Below are 25230 nucleotides of genomic sequence, written 5' to 3'. Positions count from 1 at the left end.
GTCCACTTTGTTGTCTTCTGTTAATCTGTAATTTTGATTGTATTTTTTACATGGGGAATAACAGAGTTTGGGGCAGAAAACAAAATGTCCAGCAATAATTGAGGCTGGTCTCTAGCCAGCCTTGAACCCATGATGGTTAGGGAGCATGGCTCTCAGCTACACACACAGCCCATTCAATCACACAGCAACCCACACTATGGACTGTGACAGATACTGAACACAGAAAAGAACGGGATGACCAGCGACACCCACTGACAGAACTGGGAAACAATGGATAGAACAGGACAAGACAGGGACCGATCCTGACAAGCATAAGATGCGCATGGTGGGAGGAGAGAGTGTGTCTGGCACTTCCTACTGGGCAGTGCAAAGCATGCTGGGAGGGAAATTGTGAATGTTACTTGGTATACTTGTTTTCTTGCTGTTATATTTCTCTTGTCTTGTTTGTTGGTCATAAAAGTGCAGCATGTAATAAGTAGTAATTTTGAGGGAGAGGTTTTATACAAGCACCGTTTATGAGTGCACTAGCTAGAGCAGTAGAGCCTTGTGGGTTTCCAAGGCACCTGTTGAATCCATGGCAAGAAATATTGTCTGAAAAGTGCTTATTTGTGAATAAAGTTACTCATTTATGTAAAACTGAACTTTAGTAGCTTCAGCCTAGTGACCTGTGCGTAATGCTGTAGTTTATTAATATTGATGATACAATGAAATACAAGATTTATAATTTTGTATTGTTATATTACACTATACATTTAAAATTCATTAAATTGGCTATGTAAACTCATTCAGACATCTGTATATCATTACACCAGAAGGTGGTGAAAGAGAGATATTCCACTGATGAGCAATGTGATCTAATTCACTGATCTCATTTTTCAACAATATATCTTTCACCCATTGAACTAAGTGAATGTTGACTCATTGAACAAACTGAAGGAACTGAACAATGAATCACTCATTGAATTAAATCAACAAATTGAACATATCAGTGCTGTGACCAATATCACATTTCAAACTTTTGACAAGTATTTACAGCTTCAAGCATACCATAGTTGTAAAAAGACAAGGCAAAATTTATTGATTTACTATATTTCACCAATGTATCTGACCAGTATGAACTAGGTTATTTTTTTTAATAATGCTATATATTAAGAAAAAAATTAATGATCTTGGTCCTGATGTTTTGGGCTGTATTTGTGTCTGTCCTCTTGTATTATATGAAATCAATGAGCAGCAAGCGACAAGCTGCTGTTTGTCATACGCAAGCATAATGCGATTGAAAATATTTTTACCACCATCAGGTACTGTTATGCATGGACAGCTTAGTGGAGGTCAGATATGGTGCACTGTTGGGCACGACACGTTAAAATATTACTTTCTCGTTGACACTGCACACCATAATATGTGGTTGTAGACATATGGAGATACTTCCTTAAATTTTATGACAAACTGATTAATAATTATATGAATGTAAACACTGAGTAAAGGAAAAGTGAAAGGTAGGTTTTGGTGAGTGAGGTCCTTGGGTTGTGATTACTGATGGCAGTGTTTGGACCCCCCACATACATACAGAGGTGCATCTAGTGTTTGCCTTGGGCCTTACCTGGAGTTTAGCCCAAAGTGTTACATTAAGAGTTTGTTCCTTAAAATGCTTACAGAGCATGTCACAAATGTGAAAATTCTGTGAGCATTACCAGCAGTGGAGATTCAGTGGAGATGATACATACCTGCTCCAATGCTTTGATCCCTCACCATTGTGGGCGTGATGAGTGTAAACTTCGTATTGCTTTGAAAAAAGAAGCTGAGCCTCACCTTGCCCCCTCCCCAACACCCAACAAGTGCAGTGCATGCTTACTGCAAATCTAACCATGTGGTAATTATGAAAATACTGCCCTTTGCATACATACTTGTGAAGTAGCAGTAATTTGATGGCTGTCTTTTTTATTCTTTTATGTAATTGAGCTTATCTCTCTACTAGAATCAGTTGTGCACATTTGTGCCTGTCATGTGTAAGAAGCAGAGGACAGTGCACTGGGTGACAGCCAGTCAAATGGGGTATTTAGGTGGGGCCAGTGACTGTGGTAGTCAGTACCTTTACATGTACAGTTATAGCTCAACTGTGGCATTTAATTGGACTACTGTTCTTGTCCCAATATCCATGCATGTGAGGGGAATTGATTTATTGACCAAAGTATGTCCAACTCACGTATGATAGGTGGCGATATGTTTCCTTTTAGCTTGTTAGTACTGTGCTTTTTCCGGTTGACCTATTACATCATAGATGTAAAAAGAAAATAATAACAATGGGTGCGTAGACAAATGAAGTGACAGGAGCTTTCATTGTGATTTGGTCGGAAGAACAGATAGAACAAGATCAGGATAGCATGGCAAGAAATTATTTTGTATAATATACTTTGACAGCACGGTATTGGAGATTTTTCAAATATCGCAATGTGATTTTGCTGTAATAAATATTGGGGTATTTATGAAACAAAAAAGAAGTTCAACAAATTTCCCTAGAAGCTGTCCAGGAGTGATTTAATTAGCTAGGATGAAAATGATTATAATTGTCTGCAAAAGCAGCGGAGGTAAACTTTAAACTGATTTTTAAACGTACTAGACAATCTTGGAAAGGAATAGTCATTAAAATTGCAATCTTGCTAGGTTTTTTTCCTATGACACAGTAAAAATGTTTTGGCAAGACAAACTCCCTGCGCTATAATATTTGTACCAAATTGAAGGTAAGAAAAAACCTGATCTTAATCTAACTGACCAGCGGTGTAAGAACTGCATGTGCATAACATGTGATGTTGGTATTAATATCGCACGTCGTCCTGTCCTACTACAGCGATTTAGTACAAAAACCCAGCCTGACGTAGTGATATCATTCAGTTTTTATGGCAGTGGAAAACCAACACCTTGAAGTACCGTACTTTTGGTCCCTTCTTGAAGTATGAAAAGTACGGTACCTGGTGCGGTGGAAAAGCGCCCTTTAGCTGAGCGGTGAATTGGACAACTTTACAGGTCTGTACATTTCGTATGTGTTGTATGTTGTACTTTTAAAATCTTTTTTACAAAGAAGATGCACGCTATTCCTTTTGGCTATGGTGTAATGCGAAGGCAGACACCAACAACGCAGTCCCAGCTATGCTCAGTGCTTCTTCTGTTACGTCCGGGTCGGGGGGGACTGTGGAGCATGCGAGGAACACCTAGGCCAGTTTGAGTCTGATTGAACATACACTCCCAATCGCATTATCTAGGTGCTGTGGACTGTAGTCCGACTACCAGAAATTTCATTTAGTGTGATTTCAGTCGCACTAAGAAGTTTGGTTTTAGTCGGACTAACACTATAAATCGGTTTTATTAGTGTGCATGTACTGTAAACGCAGTGACTGGGAAGCTGGAACGGGAGGGGTTTGTGTTGCATCCCACACACAAAACAGGTGATCATTCCATTAAATGCCCCATTGATTATGTGTGTGCGTGGGGGGTGATGGCATACAGGAAGTGGCAGTGATAGGTCCCAAGACGTCGCTCATGTATAGAGGGGAGTGGCAGGGCCAGCAATCTATCATCAAAGCTTAACTGACAGCTGGACACTCTTGTGTATGTCATTGGCCATGTTTACCTTGGTCCTGACAGTTTGAGGATGAATATTTATTTCCATGAACTAAAGGTTAATGTAATGAAGCATAGATCGCTGCAGCCAATGGAATTTCGGTGGGATGGATAATGGGGCATTCTGATGGGGGGTGACTACAGCAGTGGAGTGGACGGTGGAGGGTGTGCAGCAGGGACGTAAAGCGCTTTTATGTTTTGCTGACGGCCATAAGTGGGCATAAATCACTTGGCGACGCAGATCAGGGTCGCGCTCTGATGGCAAATCAATTGGCTGACAGCGACTTCCATATCTCAGGAGAGATGCTTTGGGTGCACACAGACGTGAGTACTTTCCCCCTTGCACCCCGTCCCCCCCACCCTTCAATGCCGCCAAACCTGTTGATGAGAGCTGCATTAAAAATGGACCTGACCTTTGCAGAGGTCTGTTTTGCGACAAGGAGGCTTAGCGGTGGTTGTGCAGGGATGGTTTGCCTGTCCAGCCCCCGAAATCCTGCTCCGCTGACAGCTCCTGCCAGCGGACTCAGCTGATTGACTTCAGTTTGACATGCAGTATATATAGTATATCACCGTGCTCTATTGGCTGTTTTCTGTCTTTTGCCCAGCACTTCCTGGGATCATCGCGACCTGTGCCTGATAAGTGGTAAGAGAAATTGCATGGATAGATGGAGTATGTCACTGGCAATAAAGAGCAAATTGTAAAACTCCATTTAATCCACCTGTCATTTTCTGGGTCTCCAGTCAGGAAAAGGTCTGACTCTGGGCCTCTTAGGGGTCTCTGCTGGCCATGTCCTGCTTACCTGTCGTGTGTCTGGCTCGCGCTGTCAGCTCTCATTCAGGTTAGCAGCTAAGCCGCAGGGCCGCTGGCTGCTGTTCTGTGTGGTCAGCAGCCTGAGTGTGTTCCCGACTGCTTTATAGGGAGTAAAGAAAAATGAGGGCTAGTGGCTTCTTTGCCCATTTTTGGTCAACTAAGTCAGCGCTGGCTGGGATACATTGTTTTTGGCTCTGCAGAACAAAACAAAACAATGGAAATCTTGCATTACAAAGTTTTGTGTAAGACTTTTCTCCACAACTAGCAATTATTATTGTCTTTGATACAGCTGCATAATTTACAGGGGCGTTGGAGATCTTTATCAACCCTGATGTATGAATTTGAGTGTTGTTTGCTATTGTAGTGTGTAGATTATTTCAGTACCATCCATTGCCACTGTCAAACTAGTTTACTAAACTGTATATTCTTCCATGGCAAATTTTTTTTAGCAACATTTCAGTCACCAGACCAGTTCCCCAAACCCTATGTTACCTGATGCAAGCTTCAGCATTAGCTGTAGAGCAAATGCTAATGGGCATTAAGTCATTCAGCAATCGACGGCAGCGCAGGGAGGCTCTGCAAAGTCATTGATTCCCTTCAAGAAGGAATGTCCAACGTCAGACCTCGACAGCTGCTGGGGGTTCAGTTTTAGCTAAACTCGTAATTGCTTTATTGAGGTAATTATTTGCAAAGTCATTCGCCCCCACTTTGAGCAGTAAATCAGGCATTGTGTTTCTGCATTTGTATGTAGGTGTCTCTGTATTTACCTACACAATCTCTCTCTGTCTTTCTCTCTCTCACACACACACACAGGTTTGTAATGATATCTTTGTGGGGACTCACCATTCCTTTCAATGGGGAAAACATAATGACCTTAACCCCTACCCAGCCATAACCTTAACCATAAGTAACCAAACAAAATATGAGATAATTTTTTAGTATTTTGATCGTATTTACAGATCTTTGTGGGGACCTTAGAAATAGTCCCCATAATGTCAAAATAACAGGTTTTTAATACATTGTGGGTGACATTTGGTCCCTGGAATGTAATGTAAACATAATCCACACACATATGCATACATGCACAGAAAGTGAGAGAGAGAGAGAGAGAGAGAGAGAGAGAGAGAGAGAGAGATGCAAATATATACATGCACAGATGCAGAAGAAATAAATGAGAAACTGACGGCAGCTAAAAGTGTGGACGGGATGCAGCTGCCAGGATGCCATCGTCTCATCTCCCATTCCTCCGGATAATGGGTCGTACTGCTTTGGACGAGAGCCACGCTCACAGCACGAGATGCAACCCGAAGCGTATCCACAAGGTCTGTCGTCAACAAGATGCTCATCTCCTGCATCTGACGACATGTAGCATCGTGCTAAGTGGAAGAAAGTTTTCCCCATGCCCAGGCATATGAAACTAGCCGGTGACTAATTAAAAACAGCTCGCCTGACACTCTAATTGCGGGCACTGCGTGGCACAATCACACGCAGAAATTTGCCTTCCTCTAGCCTTCTTTTTTGTCCCATCTTCAAGAGCGAGTGCATTATCCGTTTGGGGACATCTGGGCTTTGAGTGTACAGCCATTAATCCGCTCATTCATTTTATTTACTGCTCAAGCACGGCTTCTTTCCCAGTATGTTTTTGTGATCATCCTGTCACTGTAAAAGAGATGCATTTGCATAAATTTGAATGCATTTTCCTGCCGACTGGTAAATAAAGAGAGCGCCGCAAGACTGACTGGATGCTTCCTCCCCTATGCAGACTCTCTGGAGAGGGAAAAGAGAGGATGAAAAGCAATCTGGTCACAAATGTGTCGCAACAGAAAAGTGACCTCATTCTGATGCAGGATGTATTTTAGTCATAGGGCCTCTTGAAATGTCAAATTGGGATGTCAGATTGCCTTGTGTCTGGACAGGTGAGCACTTTTTCAGTATCGTTTGAGCTAAGGAAGTGGCAAAAGGAATCTAACAGCATAAAAAAAAGCATAAAAAATATAAAACAGACATTTAAGTGACAAAATTACTCAATTCATTATACAGCAGGCAGAACTGATAATTTAAGTGAGAATGTTTTCATTATTCAGATTTGGGCCATGGTGTAATGCATAAAAAAACACTTTTTTGATCACAATAACGATGTGGAAGAAATTCGACCAAGGAAGGCAATATAAGCATATCATAAAGTAAGTGTAGTATGACATTTAAATTTTTCAGTAACTTTCACAGAGCTGTTTATGCAATATAGGATTGTAACAAGCCTGGGAAACTACCCCAGGAATCACTGTGCATGAGGCGGGGGACAACCTGGATGGGATGCAAGTCCATCACAGGGCACACACACAGCAACACACTCACTCAATTTAGAGTAATTTCAGTTATATATCTTTACATTATGGGAGGAAAATGGATTATGGAGACATGGGAAGGGCACACAGACACTGCACCCCAAGCTCAGCACAAGGAGAGCGCACAATCACTGCACACATGCAGCCGAGGCAGTGCTCCACGCTAAACATGGGGGGAGCACACAGATGCTGCATACATGCATCCAAGGCAGCACTCAGTGCAGACATGGGCAGAGCAAACAGACACTGCAAACACATAACTGTGGTGGTATTATAGCAGTATTATTTTCTAACTAATGAAACCGTTGTTAATCACTTCTGCTTGCTGCTGTTGTTTCTGTTTGTTGATTAGTCATAGCCTCCTAAAATTATGCTTTTTGGATTACCGCAGAAAAGTGAAAGATGTGATAAATGAAAGAATTGCTTTGTTGTGTGTTGTATTGTGCTGCATTTTGACACCATACTAAGGTATAAGAATGAGCGGGATCCCCTAGATGGTATATATGCACCATCTGTTATGATACTTTGAAGTATGTTGGCGTTGGTGTGAATTAAGTTGGGTGCTTAGGCCCAGAGGACGGTGCTGCGGTTCCTTTGCAGCTGATCCGTCTGCATGATATGTCGCGGCTATGACACGCGCTCAGTTTTGAGCTATCATTCCAAGTCAGGTTTTTCAATTTAGATCCCAGCAACACTTCTCTGCTTTTTACAAGGATGAAAAAAACAAGTATGGTTACCAGTGCTTTTATTTCCTCTGGTAAATGTACAGGATGCCCTGATCATAAGCAGAATAATGTGACAGATGGTTTTTGTCAGCATAGGCTTGTCTTACAAATACATCCAGGGGGCCCTGATATACATGTTCAGTAAATTGACTTCTAGAAATGTCTATATTTTTGTTTATAATCCTCCAACGATTAATTTTCAGCTGCTGTTATCTTATAAAAAATCATGTGGGAAGAAAAGCTAATTTTGGCAAATATAAGCTTCAATAAAGGTTTGTTGCTGCAATGTGAAAACTCAAGAGGTGCAGAGGAGACACAGTATGCAGTATAGTCTCCTGAACTAATTCCTGACCAGTAATTTGATAATCGCACTGATAACTTGCGTGTTGTGGACACAAATCTGCTGGGTGGCAGGTATTTTCCTTAACAACTTCAGCTTTCCACTGTTCTTTTGCAGTGGTAGAATTTATTTAAGGATTTCTATTTGCCAAAATAAATGTTGGTCTCTTTAACACTTTAACTGAGCAATAAATGCAGCTATCTGAGGTACTCAGCGTGGAGATACAGACATATGCTTCATGCTTTGGTATTAGTGATGTAGGATGGAATGAGCTGATTAGCAATTTATTTCAAGAAAGGAATGCGTGAGCCACAAATATTTTGAATAAAATATTTATTAAATAATTCCTGATGCCAGGAGTAGGGCTGTCTTAATCTTCTGCCTGGCGTCTGCTGGCAGACTCACATGTTTTCATGTGTGGATTTGCGGGCAGACAGACGGCATGACATCTTAGCAGGTAACATCTGAAGACGCTGGGATGAAGGGTCACCCAGGCCTCCCTCACGCTACGCGTTGTGTCTGGAATGTGGGCAGAAGCAGCTGTGGCACTGTGGGACCTTGCGGATGGCTAGTGTGACCTCCAGGGTACCTCTGCTGTCAACGGCTTGCGGTGAAGCCGTAGGGAGGGGCTCAAATCACGTCTGCTCCCTCTCGGGGGTGTGAGAGAGCCACAATGCAGCTCTAATATACAGTAGGTGGGGGAATATGCGCCTGACGGCGTACAATGGTGACACCACACCAGGGAGGTCTGCTGATTCCAGGGTGTCTATTTATTTGCTCTTTATAATATAGCCCTATATATCAGATTTAAAGTTGTATTTCTCATATTTCAGTTATATTTCTGGAGAAGCAATTAAGGCCTTTCTTATGAGGACTTCGGAAGCTTAAAATGGGAGAAATGTCACCTGCTTTCCCACTGATCAGGCAGCTGTGCTTTTCTCCTCTCCTGCGTAAACCTCTGTCATTAGTATCCGATAATGATGAGTGTTATTAGGGCTCACTGTTTTAATGTATATATCTGTATTCACATTATATATGCTCTGTAATTAGTCCCAAGCGGATTCCAGATACTGAGTCATCTTAAAACACTGGAAAAGGCAAACTGATAAATTGGCCTCACACAGGTATTGATGGCTGCAGAAAGCTAGAGAGAAGACGCCGTGCCTGGCAGGGGAGCGCGGTAACTTGCAGCCGGAAGAGGAACACCCTGCTGATGAGCCTGGGTGGGGCTGAGGGAAGGTCCTGGTGGGATTACCAGGTCATGGGCTGTCCACAGTTAGCCATTACTTCCTTGACATCCCCTGAGAATTTAATGACGTCTCCATAATAAAGCTAACCCTAAACACTATATTTAAATTTATTCTGTTACAAATTAAGATTCATCAAGGTGGCAATGTATTTCTCGTTGGCCGTGTAACTCCAAAAATCCATTATTTTTGAATCATGAAAAAACTAAATTTCTCAGAAACTACTTTACAAAATCTTTTTTAAAAAAATTGCAAAAAAATTTGCAAGTCTTCGCACCACAAATAGAAACTTATTTTTACTCAGTAAATGCTTTAGTGTTTTAGAAGGACTTGTGTGGATTGTTGTCAGTGAGGCGAGTATGTCGGTGTCAACAATATCCATCCATCCATCCAATTTCCAAACCACTTATCCTACTGGATTGTGGGGGGGGGGGTCCAGAGCCTATCCCGGAAGCAATGGGCACGAGGCAGGGAACAACCCAATTAGCCTCAGCATGTTTTTGGACTGTGGGGGGAAAACCAGAGAACCCGGAGGGAACCCCATGACGACATGGGGAGAACATGCAAACTCCACACACATGTAACCCAGGCGGAGACATGAACCTGGGTCCCAGAGGTGTGAGGCAACAGTGCTAACCACTGCACCACCATGCCGCTGTCAACAATATACAAACTAAATTTACTTTAAATTCACGATTAACAATCCTGTTAATTAGCTAGCTATCAATGTAAAGTTGTTAAAATGAGCAATTTAAAGTAATCCATTCAGATAAAAATCATGAATGCAAGTGTTAGCTAGTGCAAATATACGCACTAGTTAAATAGATGATTTCATAAAACATCTTTTCATTGGTCAATTAGTTGTCATACGCTATCAGTGGACAGGAGAATTCCAGTTTTAGGAAAAAGGTCACAGTCATCAAAAAGTGGATATATATGGTTTTCACTGGACAGCAATGGTACATTACTGCTTTGTCAAACCGGTTAAAACCAGTTCTCTGATCAATTCGCTGGAAAATCATGGAGCATTTTGACTTGATTACTGTGAATGGCTTAAGTGCATAGCAGCTCTGTGTGGAGTGGAGACACAGTTAAGTAGCGGTCATCACATCGGCCTCTGATTCTCTGCCCCCCATCTACACTAAGGTAACCGCAACGAGGACATAGATAATGAAAGCTGATGAAATGACAGCTGCTGATTGGCTCAGACAGAGTTGATGAGGATCTCTGCCTTATACTATATGGAATTTATCAAACCATCTTAAAAAGGGAAAATACCATAATCTTTCTCTTAAAAAATCATTAAATTAGTTCAAATTGATTAATATTTGAAATGGAAAAAAGTCTTTTGACAGGTGAAGGAGGAAAAATACAAAAAATAAACTTCTTGTAAATGACTAGATTTTTCTTGTTAAGCCGCAATTGTTGAGAGATTTTGATTTCTGTAGCTCTTGGACTGCACTATATATCAAGCGAATGTTCTGCCAGGGCTGTGTGACTGTACCCATGGCCTCTCCAGTGCCAAGTTCACAAGCATTAGATGGAATTAAACAGAATTAAAACATTTAATAACACAACTGAACAATACTGCAGAAAACCAAGGGGAGACCATTCTTAAAATGAGTTTCAAAACTGTGCCAGGAATTAAATCTCGAGTGTTCTCAGTGGTGTTTCAGACATAGGGTGCATCCGCAAGCACATAGGCCTACTTATACAATACATACTGAATTTTGTCAGAAGCCTACTATTAAACCGTTAATGCACTGTGTGTATGCATGAGAACAGTATGCATGCATTGGATACACTGCACTCACCATTGTACCTGACACAGATTTTTTCCAATGACGAAGTTTGACCCTCGCGACAGTTCAAAATTGATTTATACTTAAATTTGTACAGAGACAGCACTTCATCTGCCATCTTCACAAAAAATTCTGAACAAGTGTTGGTCTTTGCTGCTCCAGTAGTCTTGTGAAATAGTGTACCGAAGCACTGCACACTTCAGAATTTGCTGAATGTGGTGTGTTATCCAGGTACCATTCACTTGCTGTCTCATTTGTGCTGAGGATTTGGACACATTACTCACATCGCATGCTACATTTTGCCTACTATATAGCAAATAAGTATGTGTGATGACAGGCTGGGTGACTTTGCAACCTTACAGTGGGTGAGACAGTGGGCCTTATTTGGGGAGGTGGTTCATTAACTGTTTTATGGTCACCTTACAGCCAGACTTTTTTTGAGTAGTTTCACACTTGATACAGAGATGTCCAGGTACCTCTTGAATTCATAATCAAGGGCCAATTTCAGGTCACTTTTCATACTTTCATACTCAATTTCACCGTGTCTTGTTTATCCTGAAGGACAGCCGAGTCAAGCACCTTTCCCACAAACTTACTCAATAAAACATCACAGTTCATATGTTGCAACAGCACTTTCATTTCTTTGGGTGTTAAGCATCATTATCCTTAGAGGTGCAATAAAAAGTTAAGCTTAGTGTCTGTTCATGACACATCTCAAATATAGCTGGTATTAAAGAGGGGATTTCAGTTTTAAATGGCTCTTTCACATTAGGATCTGCTAGCGTCTCCTGCACTATTTGCCATTAAGTTAATGGGTTCTTCAGGAATATTATGGATCCAAAGATATGTTGCTGCCTTTCCTTCCTGTTCATATGATGATAGGTTCACTGTCTCATTCTTCTTTTTTTCAGTTGCTTGCTAGAGTGCAGTAAATTTCAGTGCTTAACATTTTTAATACCGAAACGTGATTAATCTCCTACTCTATACGTCTGCTCTTTGTCATGTCAGATAATGAGAACGTCTTTTTGTGATCGGAAGTTATGAAGTGAGAAGGTTTTCAATGTTTGGATGTAACAGGACAGCAGGAGGACAGGTCTGCAGGGGAACATCCTTATCACACATGCCTGATCTTTCAACCAAAATGGTCCTTGGTAATGATTTGGTCAATATTGATGAAAGGTGTAGAAAATGGAAGATGGGGAGGGGGGGGATTTTGGACCCCAGACCAATCCAATTATGTTTCAAAACGTTTTTAGAGCCCCTGTCAATCAGGGGCCCTTAAATCCTTATAAATTCAAATTTGATGTGATATACATAAACATGAGATCCTTATGCAAACATGTGTCTCCATGTCTAAATGTTATCCTACTCCTGAGCCACCCTGTATGTCTGGTTCTGCTGCTGTGTCCCTCTATTGTGTTATATGTGCCAGTGCCTCACGCAAGGCTCATGCTGCTGCTTGAATATGGTCTTGACGGTTGCCTCTGCTTCACATTGACTAGAAGAGTGTGAAGTAGGACCCTGCCGATTTAAAGTCCCTTACTTCCTTCCAGCCAAGTTCTGTTCCCACCAGTTTAAGTCCCTCGCTTCCTCCCAGCTGAGCTCCATTCCACCCTGTATAAAGTCCCTCGTTTCCTCCCAGCTGAGCTCCATTCCTTCCAGTTTAAAGTCTCTCACTTCCTTTCAGCCATATTCCGTTCCAGCCAATTTAAAGTCCCTCACTTCCTCCCAGCTGAGTTCCATTCCTCCCAGTTTAAAGTCTCTCGCTTCCTCCCAGCCGAGTTCTATTCCTCCCAGTTTAAAGTCTCTCACTTCCTCCCAGCTGAGTTCTGTTCCCACCAGTTTGAAGTCTCTCACTTCCTCCTAGCTGTGCTTTGTTCCTGCCAGTTTAAAGTCCCTCACTTCCTCCCAGCCAAACTCTGTTCCCATCAGTATAAAGTCCCTCACTTCCTCCCAGCTGAGCTCCATTCCCACCAGTTTGAAGTCTCTCACTTCCTCCCAGCTGCGCTCTGTTTTTGCCAGTTTAAAGTCCCTCACTTCCTCCCAGCTGAGCTCCATTCCCACCAGTTTGAAGTCTCTCACTTCCTCCCAGCTGCAATCCGTTTCTGCCAGTTTAAAGTCCCTCGCTTCCTCCCAGTCGAGTTCTGCTCCCACCAGTTTAAAGTCTCTCACTTCCTCCCAGCTGAGCTCCATTCCTGACAGTCCTGCCCTCCCAATCTTGTCCTATTTCAAAAGCTTAGACCTGGTTGTAGCTGGAAAATGAGTATCCCACATCTAATGGGAAAACAGTTGTTGTTTTACCCACTTCCTCATGAATTCTCGGTAGGGTGTCATCTATCTGAATAGCTTTTTTTTCCCTCCCTTAACACAATGTGATTTAGGCTGGCCTCTTGCAGCTCAGTGCCTGTTATGTGGGAAGTTTACCTGCTGCTTCCTCTCCAGGATGCTCTCCCTTTCGGCACCTTCCAGCCAAGAGTATCAGTCACTACCAGCAGTGGGAGGTCACCAAGAGATAGCAATCACTTGTCATGCGGAGATGATGTACCTGTAAATCTGGCAAGCTGTCATTCACTGAAGACCAATGAGCACATAAATCGGGAAGAGTGGGGGACCCTTACTCTGATCCTCTGAAAATACTGCAGGTAGTGAATGTAGGGTGCACAAATGGGATTTAATATCTCTTGTGTACTGCGGCTTTGCTTACGTAGGTAACAAATGCCATTTTTCATGGAATCAGTAGCATATTCCTTCTCATGTATCTGTAAGTGACACAGAGGTGCTTGGTCAGTTACTCTTCTGAATGATGCTTGTGTCATACAGCGGCCAGTAATCCGGAGACAGACCATTTGCCATATACTGACATGCGTTTCCCGGAGGTGTTTCTCTTCAGGGTTGAAGGCATGAAGCTTATTCTGGGAAGCGTGTGGGTGAGGTACAACTCACTGGGCAATCATACATATATTCACTGAGGCTAATTCAGAGTCACTGGTTCAACAGAACAGCGTGTCTTTAGGCTGTGGGAGGGAAGCCACACAAACGCAGGGAGAGTGCAAGAACAGAGCAGGGTCAGGTTTAATGCCGCACCACCGGAGGTGTGAGGCAGCGGCACTGCCAGCCATACCGCCGTGCCAACCCAACGTCAGGCGAATGATGAAAATGACACCACGGTGCTTCTTAAAAATAGTATTTATATCATTTTTATTTATGTGAGTGTGACTCCTCCCATTAGGTTTTTATGCACAGTGACCAAGCCAAATGTGTGTGAGAATCCAGGCACCAGAGGACGGCAGGGTGACTTAAGGCTTGGCAGAGCTGCCTGCTAAGCTTGTAAATCCTCGCTGGTGCCCTGATGGGTGCCTGCAAGTGTGTTTGTGCAGCAGTTTGTAATTGATGCTTAAAATGTTAAATTAGGCCCAAATCAATTTGCATTACCAGCTAATCAAAGCAGCATATTTTCAGGTTATCAAATGTTTTATCCCTCTCCTCCATGCAGCCCCCCCCCCCCCTCCCCACACACACGCACACACACACACACACACATTGAGGTGTGCAACCTTCAATAGCACACATGGGCTCAACCAGTATTGTCTGCATCTAGTTTGAGCCACCGACGAGAATTCAGGTCCTGTCCCCAGTGCTGAGGACCTCGTGCCAGATTTGCGACTGTCTGGCTGTCTGGCTACACATTTGCCGATGAAGGTTGAACCTTGGTACCAAAATCAAATAATACATTTCCTCGAGGTGCATGCACACACAGACAGACAGACACACAGACAGACACACATATACACACACACACACACTTTAGGTATATATGTCTTTGTGGGGACTCTCTTTTCATTTCCATGGGGAAAACCCAAATCACAACATGACGACCTTAACTCGCACCCAATCCTAACCTTAACCATAAGTAACCAAACAAAATACAAGACTTTCTGCATTTTTAGTTTTTGATGCATTCGTAGATCTTTGTGGGGATCTTTGAGGAGAGACTTGTGAGAGACTTAAAAAAAAAATGGTCCCCACATTATCAATAAAACCAGGTTTTATTACATTGTGGGGGACATTTGGTCCCCCTCAATGTAATATAAACGTAATACACTCACACACAAACCCACACACACAGAGCACTAAGAAAATTTTAATTTAAATTTTTAAAGTACTCTCTATCATTGCATCTGCGGTACTCACATATTTACTTAAGATTCTTTTGCTGCATTAAAACAAACAAACCAGGAGAGCTCAGCTTATTTAAGCAGTAAATGAAGGGTCCCCATATTTTCCATCAGAGTTGCCTACGCGTCATTTCATCATACATCTATCTGTCTCCACCTGACAACGCCATGTCTCCTTCTGTAGCTGTTTCATTTCTCCATGCATCTTTCCCAGTTCATTCTTAGCAGCAGTTATGCGCTTTTTTATCTCAGCAATTTAATTTACTTTATTTTCTGCGCTATTCCGCCTGTGACAGGTTTGTACATTGGGTTGTCACCACCTGCCAAGGGTTATGTGGAGACGGTGCATCCCAGCCTCTGAAGAAGGTGCCAATTAAAACACCCCGTGCCTCCATCTTCACGATGGAGCGGGAGGCTGCGGCAGTAATGAGAGGGTGAACCGCACAGACAGCCAATAAGGGAGTTTCCTTCCTGCGGGGGAGGGGTGTCTGCAGGTAACAGAGGTCAAAGATTTCGGGCACCTTGAGGAGAATATCAGTCCTGTTTCTGAGGATTCGTCTGAACGGCTTTTAGAGGAACATTTATGTTGGTTCTGTGTGCAGTAGCCAGCGCGGCTGTGATGGGTCCCAGGGCCCAACCTGGGTCATATTGTATGCCAGCTGGGCCCGGAAAGCCTCTGGCAGCAGAGCAGAGCTGGCGTCCGAGCTTAGGCAGGGGGCAGGGATCGGCCGTCAGCCGGGGCTCTCATACTGGCTGCCCCCAGGTTGCTTGATTTGTTAGGTATCTTCGAGCTACCGGGCTACCAGTGGTGAGGTTTTGTGATGGGGTGGGTGATCTGGGGTTCTCCACCTCTGCGTGGTCCTTTGAATGCATGGTGTTGCTCTGCACATCGCGTGGGCGCTCAAGTCGGCCGATAAAGCCTCTTCGCCTGCCAGTTGATACAGCACAACGTTTTTTCGTCTTGGCAAGTGAAGGTGCCATTTCTCTGCCCAGCTGGCATATGACCATCTCTTTGTGTTTTGGATCTGAACCTTCTTGAAAAATGTCCACAGTCCGTAGGTGGGGGTGACATCTTGAGCACCGGGATCAATATTGCAGGCTAAGAGTACCGGAGCCTGGACCAAGCTTCAGGTTATTTAATTTACACTCATTAAAGACTTTGCTGATACGCGCATGTGAGAAGGTTGTTACAGAATGCAATTACAGAAAGCTCCCCACAGATCTATGGAAAGAAGTCACCTGACAGAAGTGGCTACAAAGCAAAGGCACTATTCCAGATAGGTGGGCGATGTAAAAGCAAAATAATGTTCTCCTGGGTATCAAAGGATGAGGATGGAGTCCCAGCATTTGCTGTCTGATGGACATATAAATCCAATGAGACCTTAAATTTGTCACATTGATACATAGAGGTTTGGTTTCTGTTCCTGCATGTATTACTGTTTATTGCTGCCTTTGCCTGGAAGAATTTTTTCATTAGTGATTTGATAACTTTAATATGAATTTTTAATATTAAGTTAATGATTCACCACCCCAAGGTTGGTCGTCCCCAGCCTCATGCTACCTGGGCTAGGCTCCAGCCACCCCCCCCCTGACCTTTTCCAGGATTAGTGCTTAAAAGATGGGTAAATATAAATCATGCCATTTAGCTGCTCTGGTTGTAACTGATATAACTCAAAAGGATGGTTTGATATAGAAAAGGCTATGAAGAAATAGACTTGGATGGTATATGTGCAGTATTTGAGTATTATTCAAAAATGCATGTGTATTTAATTATGAATCTATAGTACTCTATTTACATTTCACTTTGTGTTGCTTTGTTGCATAAGGTCTGTTTATTTTTATTTTTGTAAAGGTTTGCCACGGAGATTATGTAACACTGTTTATCTGAATTTGATGACCAACTCCACATGAGTGGGCATTACACACTTATTTAATTTATAAATAACTTTACATATACAGTAGATGATAAACAGGACTTTTGTGTTATTCATTATTTTAAGGCCTGTAATCTATGATTACTTTCTTCATAGAATTTGATTGGTTATTTGTTAAGTTGTTATGTTTCCGTGACGCCTTGCCCCCATGCCCCCTTGCCACGGGCCACAGAGTCAGCATCACCCCATAAATCACTGTCTGCATCCCAACCTCAGCCCTCAAGCTCTCATTACACCACATGCTGGGGGGGGGGGCTGTCAAAGGCAGAGGTGGAGATTTCAGGTCCATAAAGTCAAATCCAGACCAAGGTTTTGTTTCAACCAACCAGGTGAGAATAAAGAGTCACAGTCACAGAGGACTCAACTGGTTGGTTGAAACAAAACCTTGGTCTTGATTTGTACTTTCTGGACCTGAATTTTCTACCCCTGGTCAAAGGTTACTCGGGACAAGCATGGTAAGGGGGACTGATGAATGGCCATGTGATTCAGGGGAGCTGCCCATTAGCAGGGTTCCATTGGAGATGGCTCCCCTGCCTCTCTGCTGGGACGCTTATGTGGCCGTGTCCATGGCCCTGCACTGGGGTGTCTGTCTGCAGTGTGTAATGGGTGGAGTGAGAGGTGGAGTGTGCACTGATCGCTGCAAGATGTCTGGCTCCTCCCATCATGCACGCTCAAGGAGGGCCGTAAATCATGTCCACCGCCCCGGAAGAGCGCCTGCTGGAGCATGTAATGTAAAGTGAGGTGCAGAAATGGGCCGATGATGGGGGGGCAGTGGACCCAGCAGCTTGGGCCTCGAGCAGGACCCGGGACGGCACAAGTATGGGAAGCAATCATCGTTAAGGTGGCTCTATTCTATTATGAAACCCCCAGGAAATACGAGGATGCATTACTGAGGCAAAAGGGCCCCCTTCGATAACAGGATCAGCGTGCGCCTTACAGTACCAGTGTGTAAATGGCCTCCGGAGGGACGTTTGCTATCTCGTTTCAGCTGCGTACAAAAGCTGTGATTCAGATCGGCACAGTCTTTTCAGTGTCCGCTGCCATGTGAGCCTCGTCTGGACACCTTACCCGACTGGGCATCAATGCGGCCCCCACCTCTCGGCCCTCACCTGACACTCGGAGTCCGGCAGGGTGGTTGGTGAACCGGCAGCGAAGTGGAACAGGACACGGAACCACAAAATAAACTTCAGTCGAGTGGGTATTTATACAGTGCCTGCAGGCTCTTAGGCAAATTAAACGAATGTGATTTATTCCCGATAAGTCGCTGGGGTGCTGTATCAAATTGCAATAATCGGCCGTATTAAGCAGGCCGGCACATGGGCACTTGCTTAGTATTGTGTTTCTCATCAAACCAAATGGGTGATATAGATGTGGGCTTTGACGTAGCCTCACAGAATGGCTGCATTAAGATAAGCAGAAAGCGCAGTTTAGAGCAATCCGGAGAAGCCCTGAGCCTTGAGTGAGCGCGAAGATGCGTATCGCGGCCGGCATCTCCACTCACTCAGCTCAGCTCAGCTCATCCCCACGGGGCTGCCGTGCCCCTCGCTCCTCTCTCGGCGTTTCCCAATCATCATTATATTTTCACACTTGCAAAGCACGGAGAAGGGAGCCTCCCGTCCGAAACGACACACAAAAATGAGATGCTGTGTTTCGCAGTGTCATTTTGGCAGCCTGCTCTTTCTCCTTTGCTGTGTCCGTAAGCATGTTGGTACTGTAAGTCTGTCTGTCTGTCTGTCTCTGTGTGTTGGGTTGTGTGCCTATATTTTTGGGGTGTGTGCGAGTCTGTCTTGGTGTGTTTCTGTGTGTTTGGGTGTGTATGTGTCTGTCTGATGTTCTAGGTGTGTGAGTGTTTGTGTGTCTGTGTGTGTACGTGTTTGTCTGTGCGTGCATGTGTGTGTGTCTGTCTATGTGTGTGTGTGTGTGTTTTGTGTGTATCTGCCTGGATGTGTGTTGGTGTGTTTGTGTCTGTGTGTGTTTGTGTGTGTGTCTGTTTGTGTGCGCAGGTGCAGGGGGAGCCAAAGTAGTTGGGAAACATAGACTATATATAGTACAGCAAACATAAAGCCCAAGCAAATGAATACTTTGCATTTTCCCAGAATCCTCCTCCTGTTCGAGTTCCTTGGAGCCAGAGTTGCAAATTAAATAGTTAACGCTTCGCCACAAATTTAGGGCTGTGATGCAAAACGATTTGCTTTAATTTCTCATTTTTTTAGCTCGTTGACCTTTTCACTTGAGATAAATTGTTCGTTCGAGTTATGGATCATGGTCCTTGATTAGCAGTGCAGTGTTGTTTTTGGTGATGCTCTTATTGATTGGTCTCAATGTTTCATGGATATTTTCAATGTAACACAAAACTGAAATCACCAGCAATTAAAATTGTATTTTAAACAAACGCTCGCATCTGTTTAAACATCTTCTTAATTCACAAGTTTACTGAGTCAAGTTTGGCTGCTGAGGTGAGGTACTTCATTAATCTTAGGTGACATATTAAACAACAATGTAGTACAATATAGTATTTACATCATAAGTGACTGAATGTGTTGGAGACACTTTGTTCTTCTCTGGTAGAGGTCACCATCAGTGTTCATTTTCTACTCATGTGAATGCAGAAACCGAATCTCATTTTGAATGACAGGAAATGTTCCTATATGCCATTGGACTGCAGAAGGTCTAGGAACATTTGCATTCTTATAGAGTATATAGAAATGCTCAGCGTCAACTAACAAGGGATTATCCAGAAATGCTTGTTTGTGTATGTTTTCCTTCACAGCATAATAAATTTGAATGTGTTGAGTTTGGAGCATGTAATGTAAAATCCCGTCATTCTGTGTCCTACCTGGAATCTTTGATGGACTCTGTATGTCTCTTGCATTGCAGTAGTGCTGTAGACATGCGCGACATGTATGTTCACGTCTTGTGTTTTCGTCTCTCTGTGTCACAGGGATGGAGTGCCGTGGCTCCTCTGATGGCCAGCAGAAGTTCTCAGCCCTGCCCATCTATCTGCCCGTGACCTATCAGGTGCAGAATGCTGAGTCATTCTTCTTCTTGAAGGAGGCGGGACAGGAAGTGATGCGGAATGGCAGCCTGCAGAGCCGTGCCGAGCCCTTCTTTGTGCATCTGACTGACGGCGGCATTCCATCAGTCAACTGTAGTTATGGTAATTTGACGGCAGAGGCATCGGTGCCTCTGGAACTGCTTCAGGCGACCCCACCATTGCTCCCTGGACCTAGACTTGTCACCGCCAACTGGAAAGTACAAGCACACCTAGTGACGCCTCGTGTGACGGTCAAATGGCCACGGGTGCAGGTACTATTCTACTTGGCGGGGCGCCGCTGGGATGAAGAGCCTGTTCCCCCAGAGCTGCTGCCCTGTGTGCGTGTTGCCGCCCTTCTGGAAGCTGGGGAAACTGCAGGTAGCTGCCGCCTGGAAGGCAGCCTGGGGATCTGTGTGGTGGAGTTAGAGCTACCGTCTGGGTGGTTCAGCGTCCCACTTGGTCGCAAAAAGGGCACAGGAGCAGGGGTGGGTGCCACAGAACTCTTCTATACCATTCAGCCACTAGAGGGCAGCAATAAGAACTGCGGGGCCAAGGAGTCGCCAAGGGCCCGGAATAATGGCCCTAGAAAGGGTGGTGCTATGCTATATAGCCACAGGATTGGCTCGGTGGAGCTCGTGAGCAATCCAGAGGAAGCACCCCAGCTGAACAGTCTCATTTTGGATGACAATGTCGAGATTCAGGCCCCAGCCAGACCGGTAAAACAAGGACAGACAGTGACTTTCCAAGTCAATCGGAGGTCTGGGTCCATGGTGGAGCAGTTCATCTTGAGGTGGGTTACCGGAGCAATACATCACTTAATTTCTTTTCCAGGGCAATTACATCGTGCTTCAGACTTTATGTAACACGGTTGATGTTAATACGACTGCATGCTTTTACTGAGGTGGTTCCGCTGGGGTCTGACTGACCTGGCTGTTTTTTGTAGACTTGAGGTGTTCCTGAGATAATTCCTGTAAGACTGTGTGCTGGTTGCGCGTGGCCCCTGGTGCACACTTCCGACACCCTGTACTCTCATAGACTACCCAGGGACTGCCAGCTAATACGCAGATATGGTGGTGAAGACCTTTTTGCTGGGCAGAGAGCTGTGGGTTGAGGGACTGAGAACAGCTGTGTCAGCATCCTCCTTGTCCATCGCATGGGCGTCACGCTCATGCCTGGGGAGCAGGGAGCTTCCGGGTGTGAGATTGGGGTGACCCCTCCCCTCCATGGCTCTCCATGGTTGATTTAACCAGCCAAATCATTAATAACAATTTCTTATTTACAACAGCAGCCTGGTAAAAGGCAGAGCCTCTTGGAGAAAAAAAAACAGTGGGGATATGGTCTAAAAATAAGGGGCTAAAACAACGTAAAACATACACGTACTAACAAAGGAGCAACAAACAATGCAACCAGAAGGCGTCATGCTTATTCCCAGGTAGCAGGGAGGTCAGTGTCTGCAGTTCCTTCTAACCCCACTTAAGCGCCTTTTAAATATTACACTCAGTTAGCCATCTAGAGCTGGTTTAATGCAATACAGTATTCAAGGTCAGTGTTAGTGAAGCAGGCAAACCAGATGACTGGCATCATTTGGCCGTATACGGGGGCCACTCCTAATCATCGGCGGACTGTTAGCATGGAGATCTCTGAGCCACACATAAAGATGATGCTGCTTGTTTCACGATGGACTTGGATGCATTGTCCAGAATGTGCTCCACCCCCACTTCCTGTTCTGGAAATTAGAATGTCATCAGGTTCAGGATGAGGTCATTTTTGACTTGACAACCAATTTATTGTTCACGACATGTTTGCCAAAGGCGTTATAAAAAACAAACATGCAAAACATCTTTTTAACATCATCATCAGTCAAGTATCAGCATTCAGTGTGTGTTACTCTAACACTGCAAGGCGTCTGTGATAAGCTGCCTACATGAAGGATGACAGTTATCATGCTTTTATACACATATGTCACGCTCACAGGTTTCTGTGCATTTGCAGGCTCTTGAGATAAAATGAGAGCTATTTCAGCTCTATCACACACTGGATAATGTGCATTTTGCCGTCCAGCCTTCTCCATCTCCCCAGTGTTTTGCTCACACGAGTGCGTTCAGGAGGCTCGCTGATGCCCAGCTGGTCCCGTTTCGGCATCACGGAGAACAATGATGGGAATGTGAAAAGCCAGCCACCTACCCACTCAAAGTGCCCTTAATGAGCTATGTTGACTGATGCTGAAATAAACTAGACTTTATAAGTTTACCTGCTCAAGGTCCACTGGAGGCAATGCTGTTTTTATTTATTTTTGTATTCATAATAAAATCCAGTAAGTGAAATTCATAATCAATTAGGGTGACCAGGTAATCCATATCAGGGAGGATACTTTGAGCTACTTTAAAATTGAAAAGCTCCAGTGCTTGATTAAATAGTTTGGTTCTTCTTATGCTGTGACTGGTTTCCTTGATTGAAAGACTCATCCAGCTGTTTCACATTAACATTAGTGACACGTGCATGATTATGGGAGACTGACCAATCAGCACGCAGCTTAAGTGAAATCCAGGTCAATTTTATTGAAATGGTAGTTTACACATCCTGTCCTCCTTGAAATGGAATAGCTAATTATCCTATTCAATTAGACTTTACATGATGGCCAGTGATGTCACAGACAAAGTCTTAGAAAAGGAAAGAGAAAACAAAAGCCTAAGACCACATTAAATGTCTTTCACAATATGGGTGTAAAGTGCTCTGCCAGATACCAGGGGGAAACATTTCTGAGAGGCCAGAGAGGCCAAGACACGTAAGTCACAGTAACTTTCTGCAACCCATAATTTTTTTCTCATTCAAAGGCCTGAAGCAGGCAGCTTTTCCCCTCATTTCAATTCATGCAATTCAAGAAGCATGTTCAATGACCTGAATGGTCATCACTTCTTTCTAGATATTTCTTTAGATGTTTTCAGTGCCTTACACAGTTGTCTTTCGCTTATAATTTCCAGTACTGGCTAAGGAGAACTGCAGATTTGGTTCACAGGGGGCTTCTCCAGTCTGTCATCATGAACTGGAGGGTTACCTACTGACAGGCTGGCATGCATATCTACATGTATGATGGTATTGGTGTGTAAAGGGGAAAGAATAATTGTGGTCTGCAGTAAGTAGCAATTATGTAAAACATTAGCAAAGCTTTATAAATTTATGAATGCTGTATAACATATGCTGTATACATCCAATAATGATGATGATCATGATCATGATGTGTTTTAGGAGGGCTGGCTGTGACTGAGCCTGAAGCACTGCTCTAATACATGTCTGTTATCACTCTGTGGACACTGTACTGTCCCTCTGAGTACACTGCGCTGTCCTGCTGTGGACACTGCACTGTCCCTCTGTGTACACTATGCTGTCCTGCTGTGGACACTGCACTGTCCCTCTGTGTACACTATGCTGTCCTGCTGTGGACACTGCACTGTCCCTCTGTGTACACTATGCTGTACTGCTGTAGACACTGTACTGTCCCTCTGTGTACACTATGCTGTCCTGCTGTGGACACTGCACTGTGCCTCTGAGTAAACTATACTGTCCTGCTGTGGACACTGCACTGTCCCTCTGTGTACACTATGCTGTCCTGCTGTGGACACTGTACTGTCCCTCCGTGTACACTATGCTGTCCTGCTGTGGACACTGCACTGTGCCTCTGAGTAAACTATACTGTCCTGTTGTGGACACTGCACTGTTCCGCTGTGTACACTATGCTGTCCTGCTGTGGACACTGCACTGTGCCTCTGTGTACACTATGCTGTCCTGCTGTGGACACTGCACTGTGCTTCTGAGTAAACTATACTGTCCCATTGTGGACACTGCACTGTCCCTCTGTGTACACTTTGCTGTCCTGCTGTGGACACTGCACTGTGCCTCTGAGTAAACTATACTGTCCCGTTGTGGACACTGCACTGTCCCTCTGTGTACACTATGCTGTCCTGCTATGGACACTGCACTGTGCCTCTGAGTAAACTATACTGTCCCGTTGTGGACACTGCACTGTCTCTCCGTGTACACTATGCTGTCCCTCTGAGTACACAATGCTGTCCACTGGTAACTCTGTACTGTCCCTCTGAGTATACTATGCTGTCCCTCTGAGTACACTGCACTGGCTCTCTGTTGACGCTGACCTTGAAAACTACAGCTGTCGCTCAGCACGGGGCCGCCAGTGCAAGTAGCTCAGCGGGGCAGGTGACTCGGGGCCTGTCCTCTTATCTCTTTGTTGCCACGTGGATTCACAAGACAGGGCTTAGAACTGAATTTCAGGTATTTTTATGCAAGACATCCTTATAACATCATCCATCCATCCATCCATCCATCCATCCATCCATCCATCCATCCATCTATTCATTCATCCATCCATCCGTCCATCCATGCACAGCTGCTCAGCAGTCAACTGCTGCCATAGGCCATACTGTAAGTTCTTCAAGGATAAATGATAAATTTCAGTTTAATCACTGACATGAAAACACACTGTTTTGGTTTGTCAAGTATATATTTGTTTGTTAACTTAAGGTGATAATTTGATTGTTTTTAATATAGTATGGACATAATATAGTATAATATACTGTAGTATGTAATGTTTAAATAGCTAAGTAATGCATTTAACCTTAAATCATAAGGCTAATAAATTGTTGTATATTGAATGTTAATTAATTTTAGTGCTTTTCTCTATTTTTATGTTAAATATAGATGGACTTTGGCACTTTTCTTGCAATTTTGTTCTGTATTTTTTCTGAAAACCATACGTTGTGCATAAGGTTTACCTAAGTTCTTCATAAGCAGTCTCCCTTAAATGGTAAAGCATATGCTCTAAAATTCTCAGGAAAATTCAGGAAAACTGGTGCTTTTCATTGCAAGTGTCACGTGGTATTGCTCTTTAAATAGCTGCAATGTGATTGACAGCACCATTGATGTGAATATTAACACTTAATGCAGTGACTACTCGGATCCTATGACCTTTTACATGTGACAAAAGTAGGAAGTGTGGACCTTTTTATGTCCTTAGATTAAAATAATAAATGCTTTACAAATATAAATCTGAATACCTACCACTGTCGAGAAGAGTGAGAGTATTTAGCCATTTGCTGAAGTACTGGTGATTTTTTGGTCGTGCATATTCTGAATGTACATCTGGACTCGGCTGTTGTAAGATTAGAGCAGACAGAGAGTGAGTGC

The 25230-nt window shown here is 43.7% G+C and overlaps 1 protein-coding gene across 2 annotated transcripts in view; it reads left to right on the top strand.

The window, feature by feature from the left end:
* The window catches only part of si:dkey-215k6.1 (transmembrane protein 132C), a 212496-nt gene that overhangs the window by 42789 nt on the left and 144477 nt on the right, over positions 1 to 25230 (top strand). For both annotated transcript variants that reach the window (XM_048996453.1, XM_048996459.1), the window contains one exon: positions 19939 to 20821. In XM_048996453.1, the coding sequence (XP_048852410.1) occupies positions 19939 to 20821 (883 nt within the window). The remainder of the gene's footprint in view (positions 1 to 19938; positions 20822 to 25230) is intronic.

This window comes from Brienomyrus brachyistius, chromosome 2 (genome assembly GCF_023856365.1).
Source record: "Brienomyrus brachyistius isolate T26 chromosome 2, BBRACH_0.4, whole genome shotgun sequence".
NCBI classification, from domain to species: domain Eukaryota; kingdom Metazoa; phylum Chordata; class Actinopteri; order Osteoglossiformes; family Mormyridae; genus Brienomyrus; species Brienomyrus brachyistius.
Note: the sequence above shows the minus strand (reverse complement) of the source record. Positions and strands in the feature narration are given on the sequence as shown.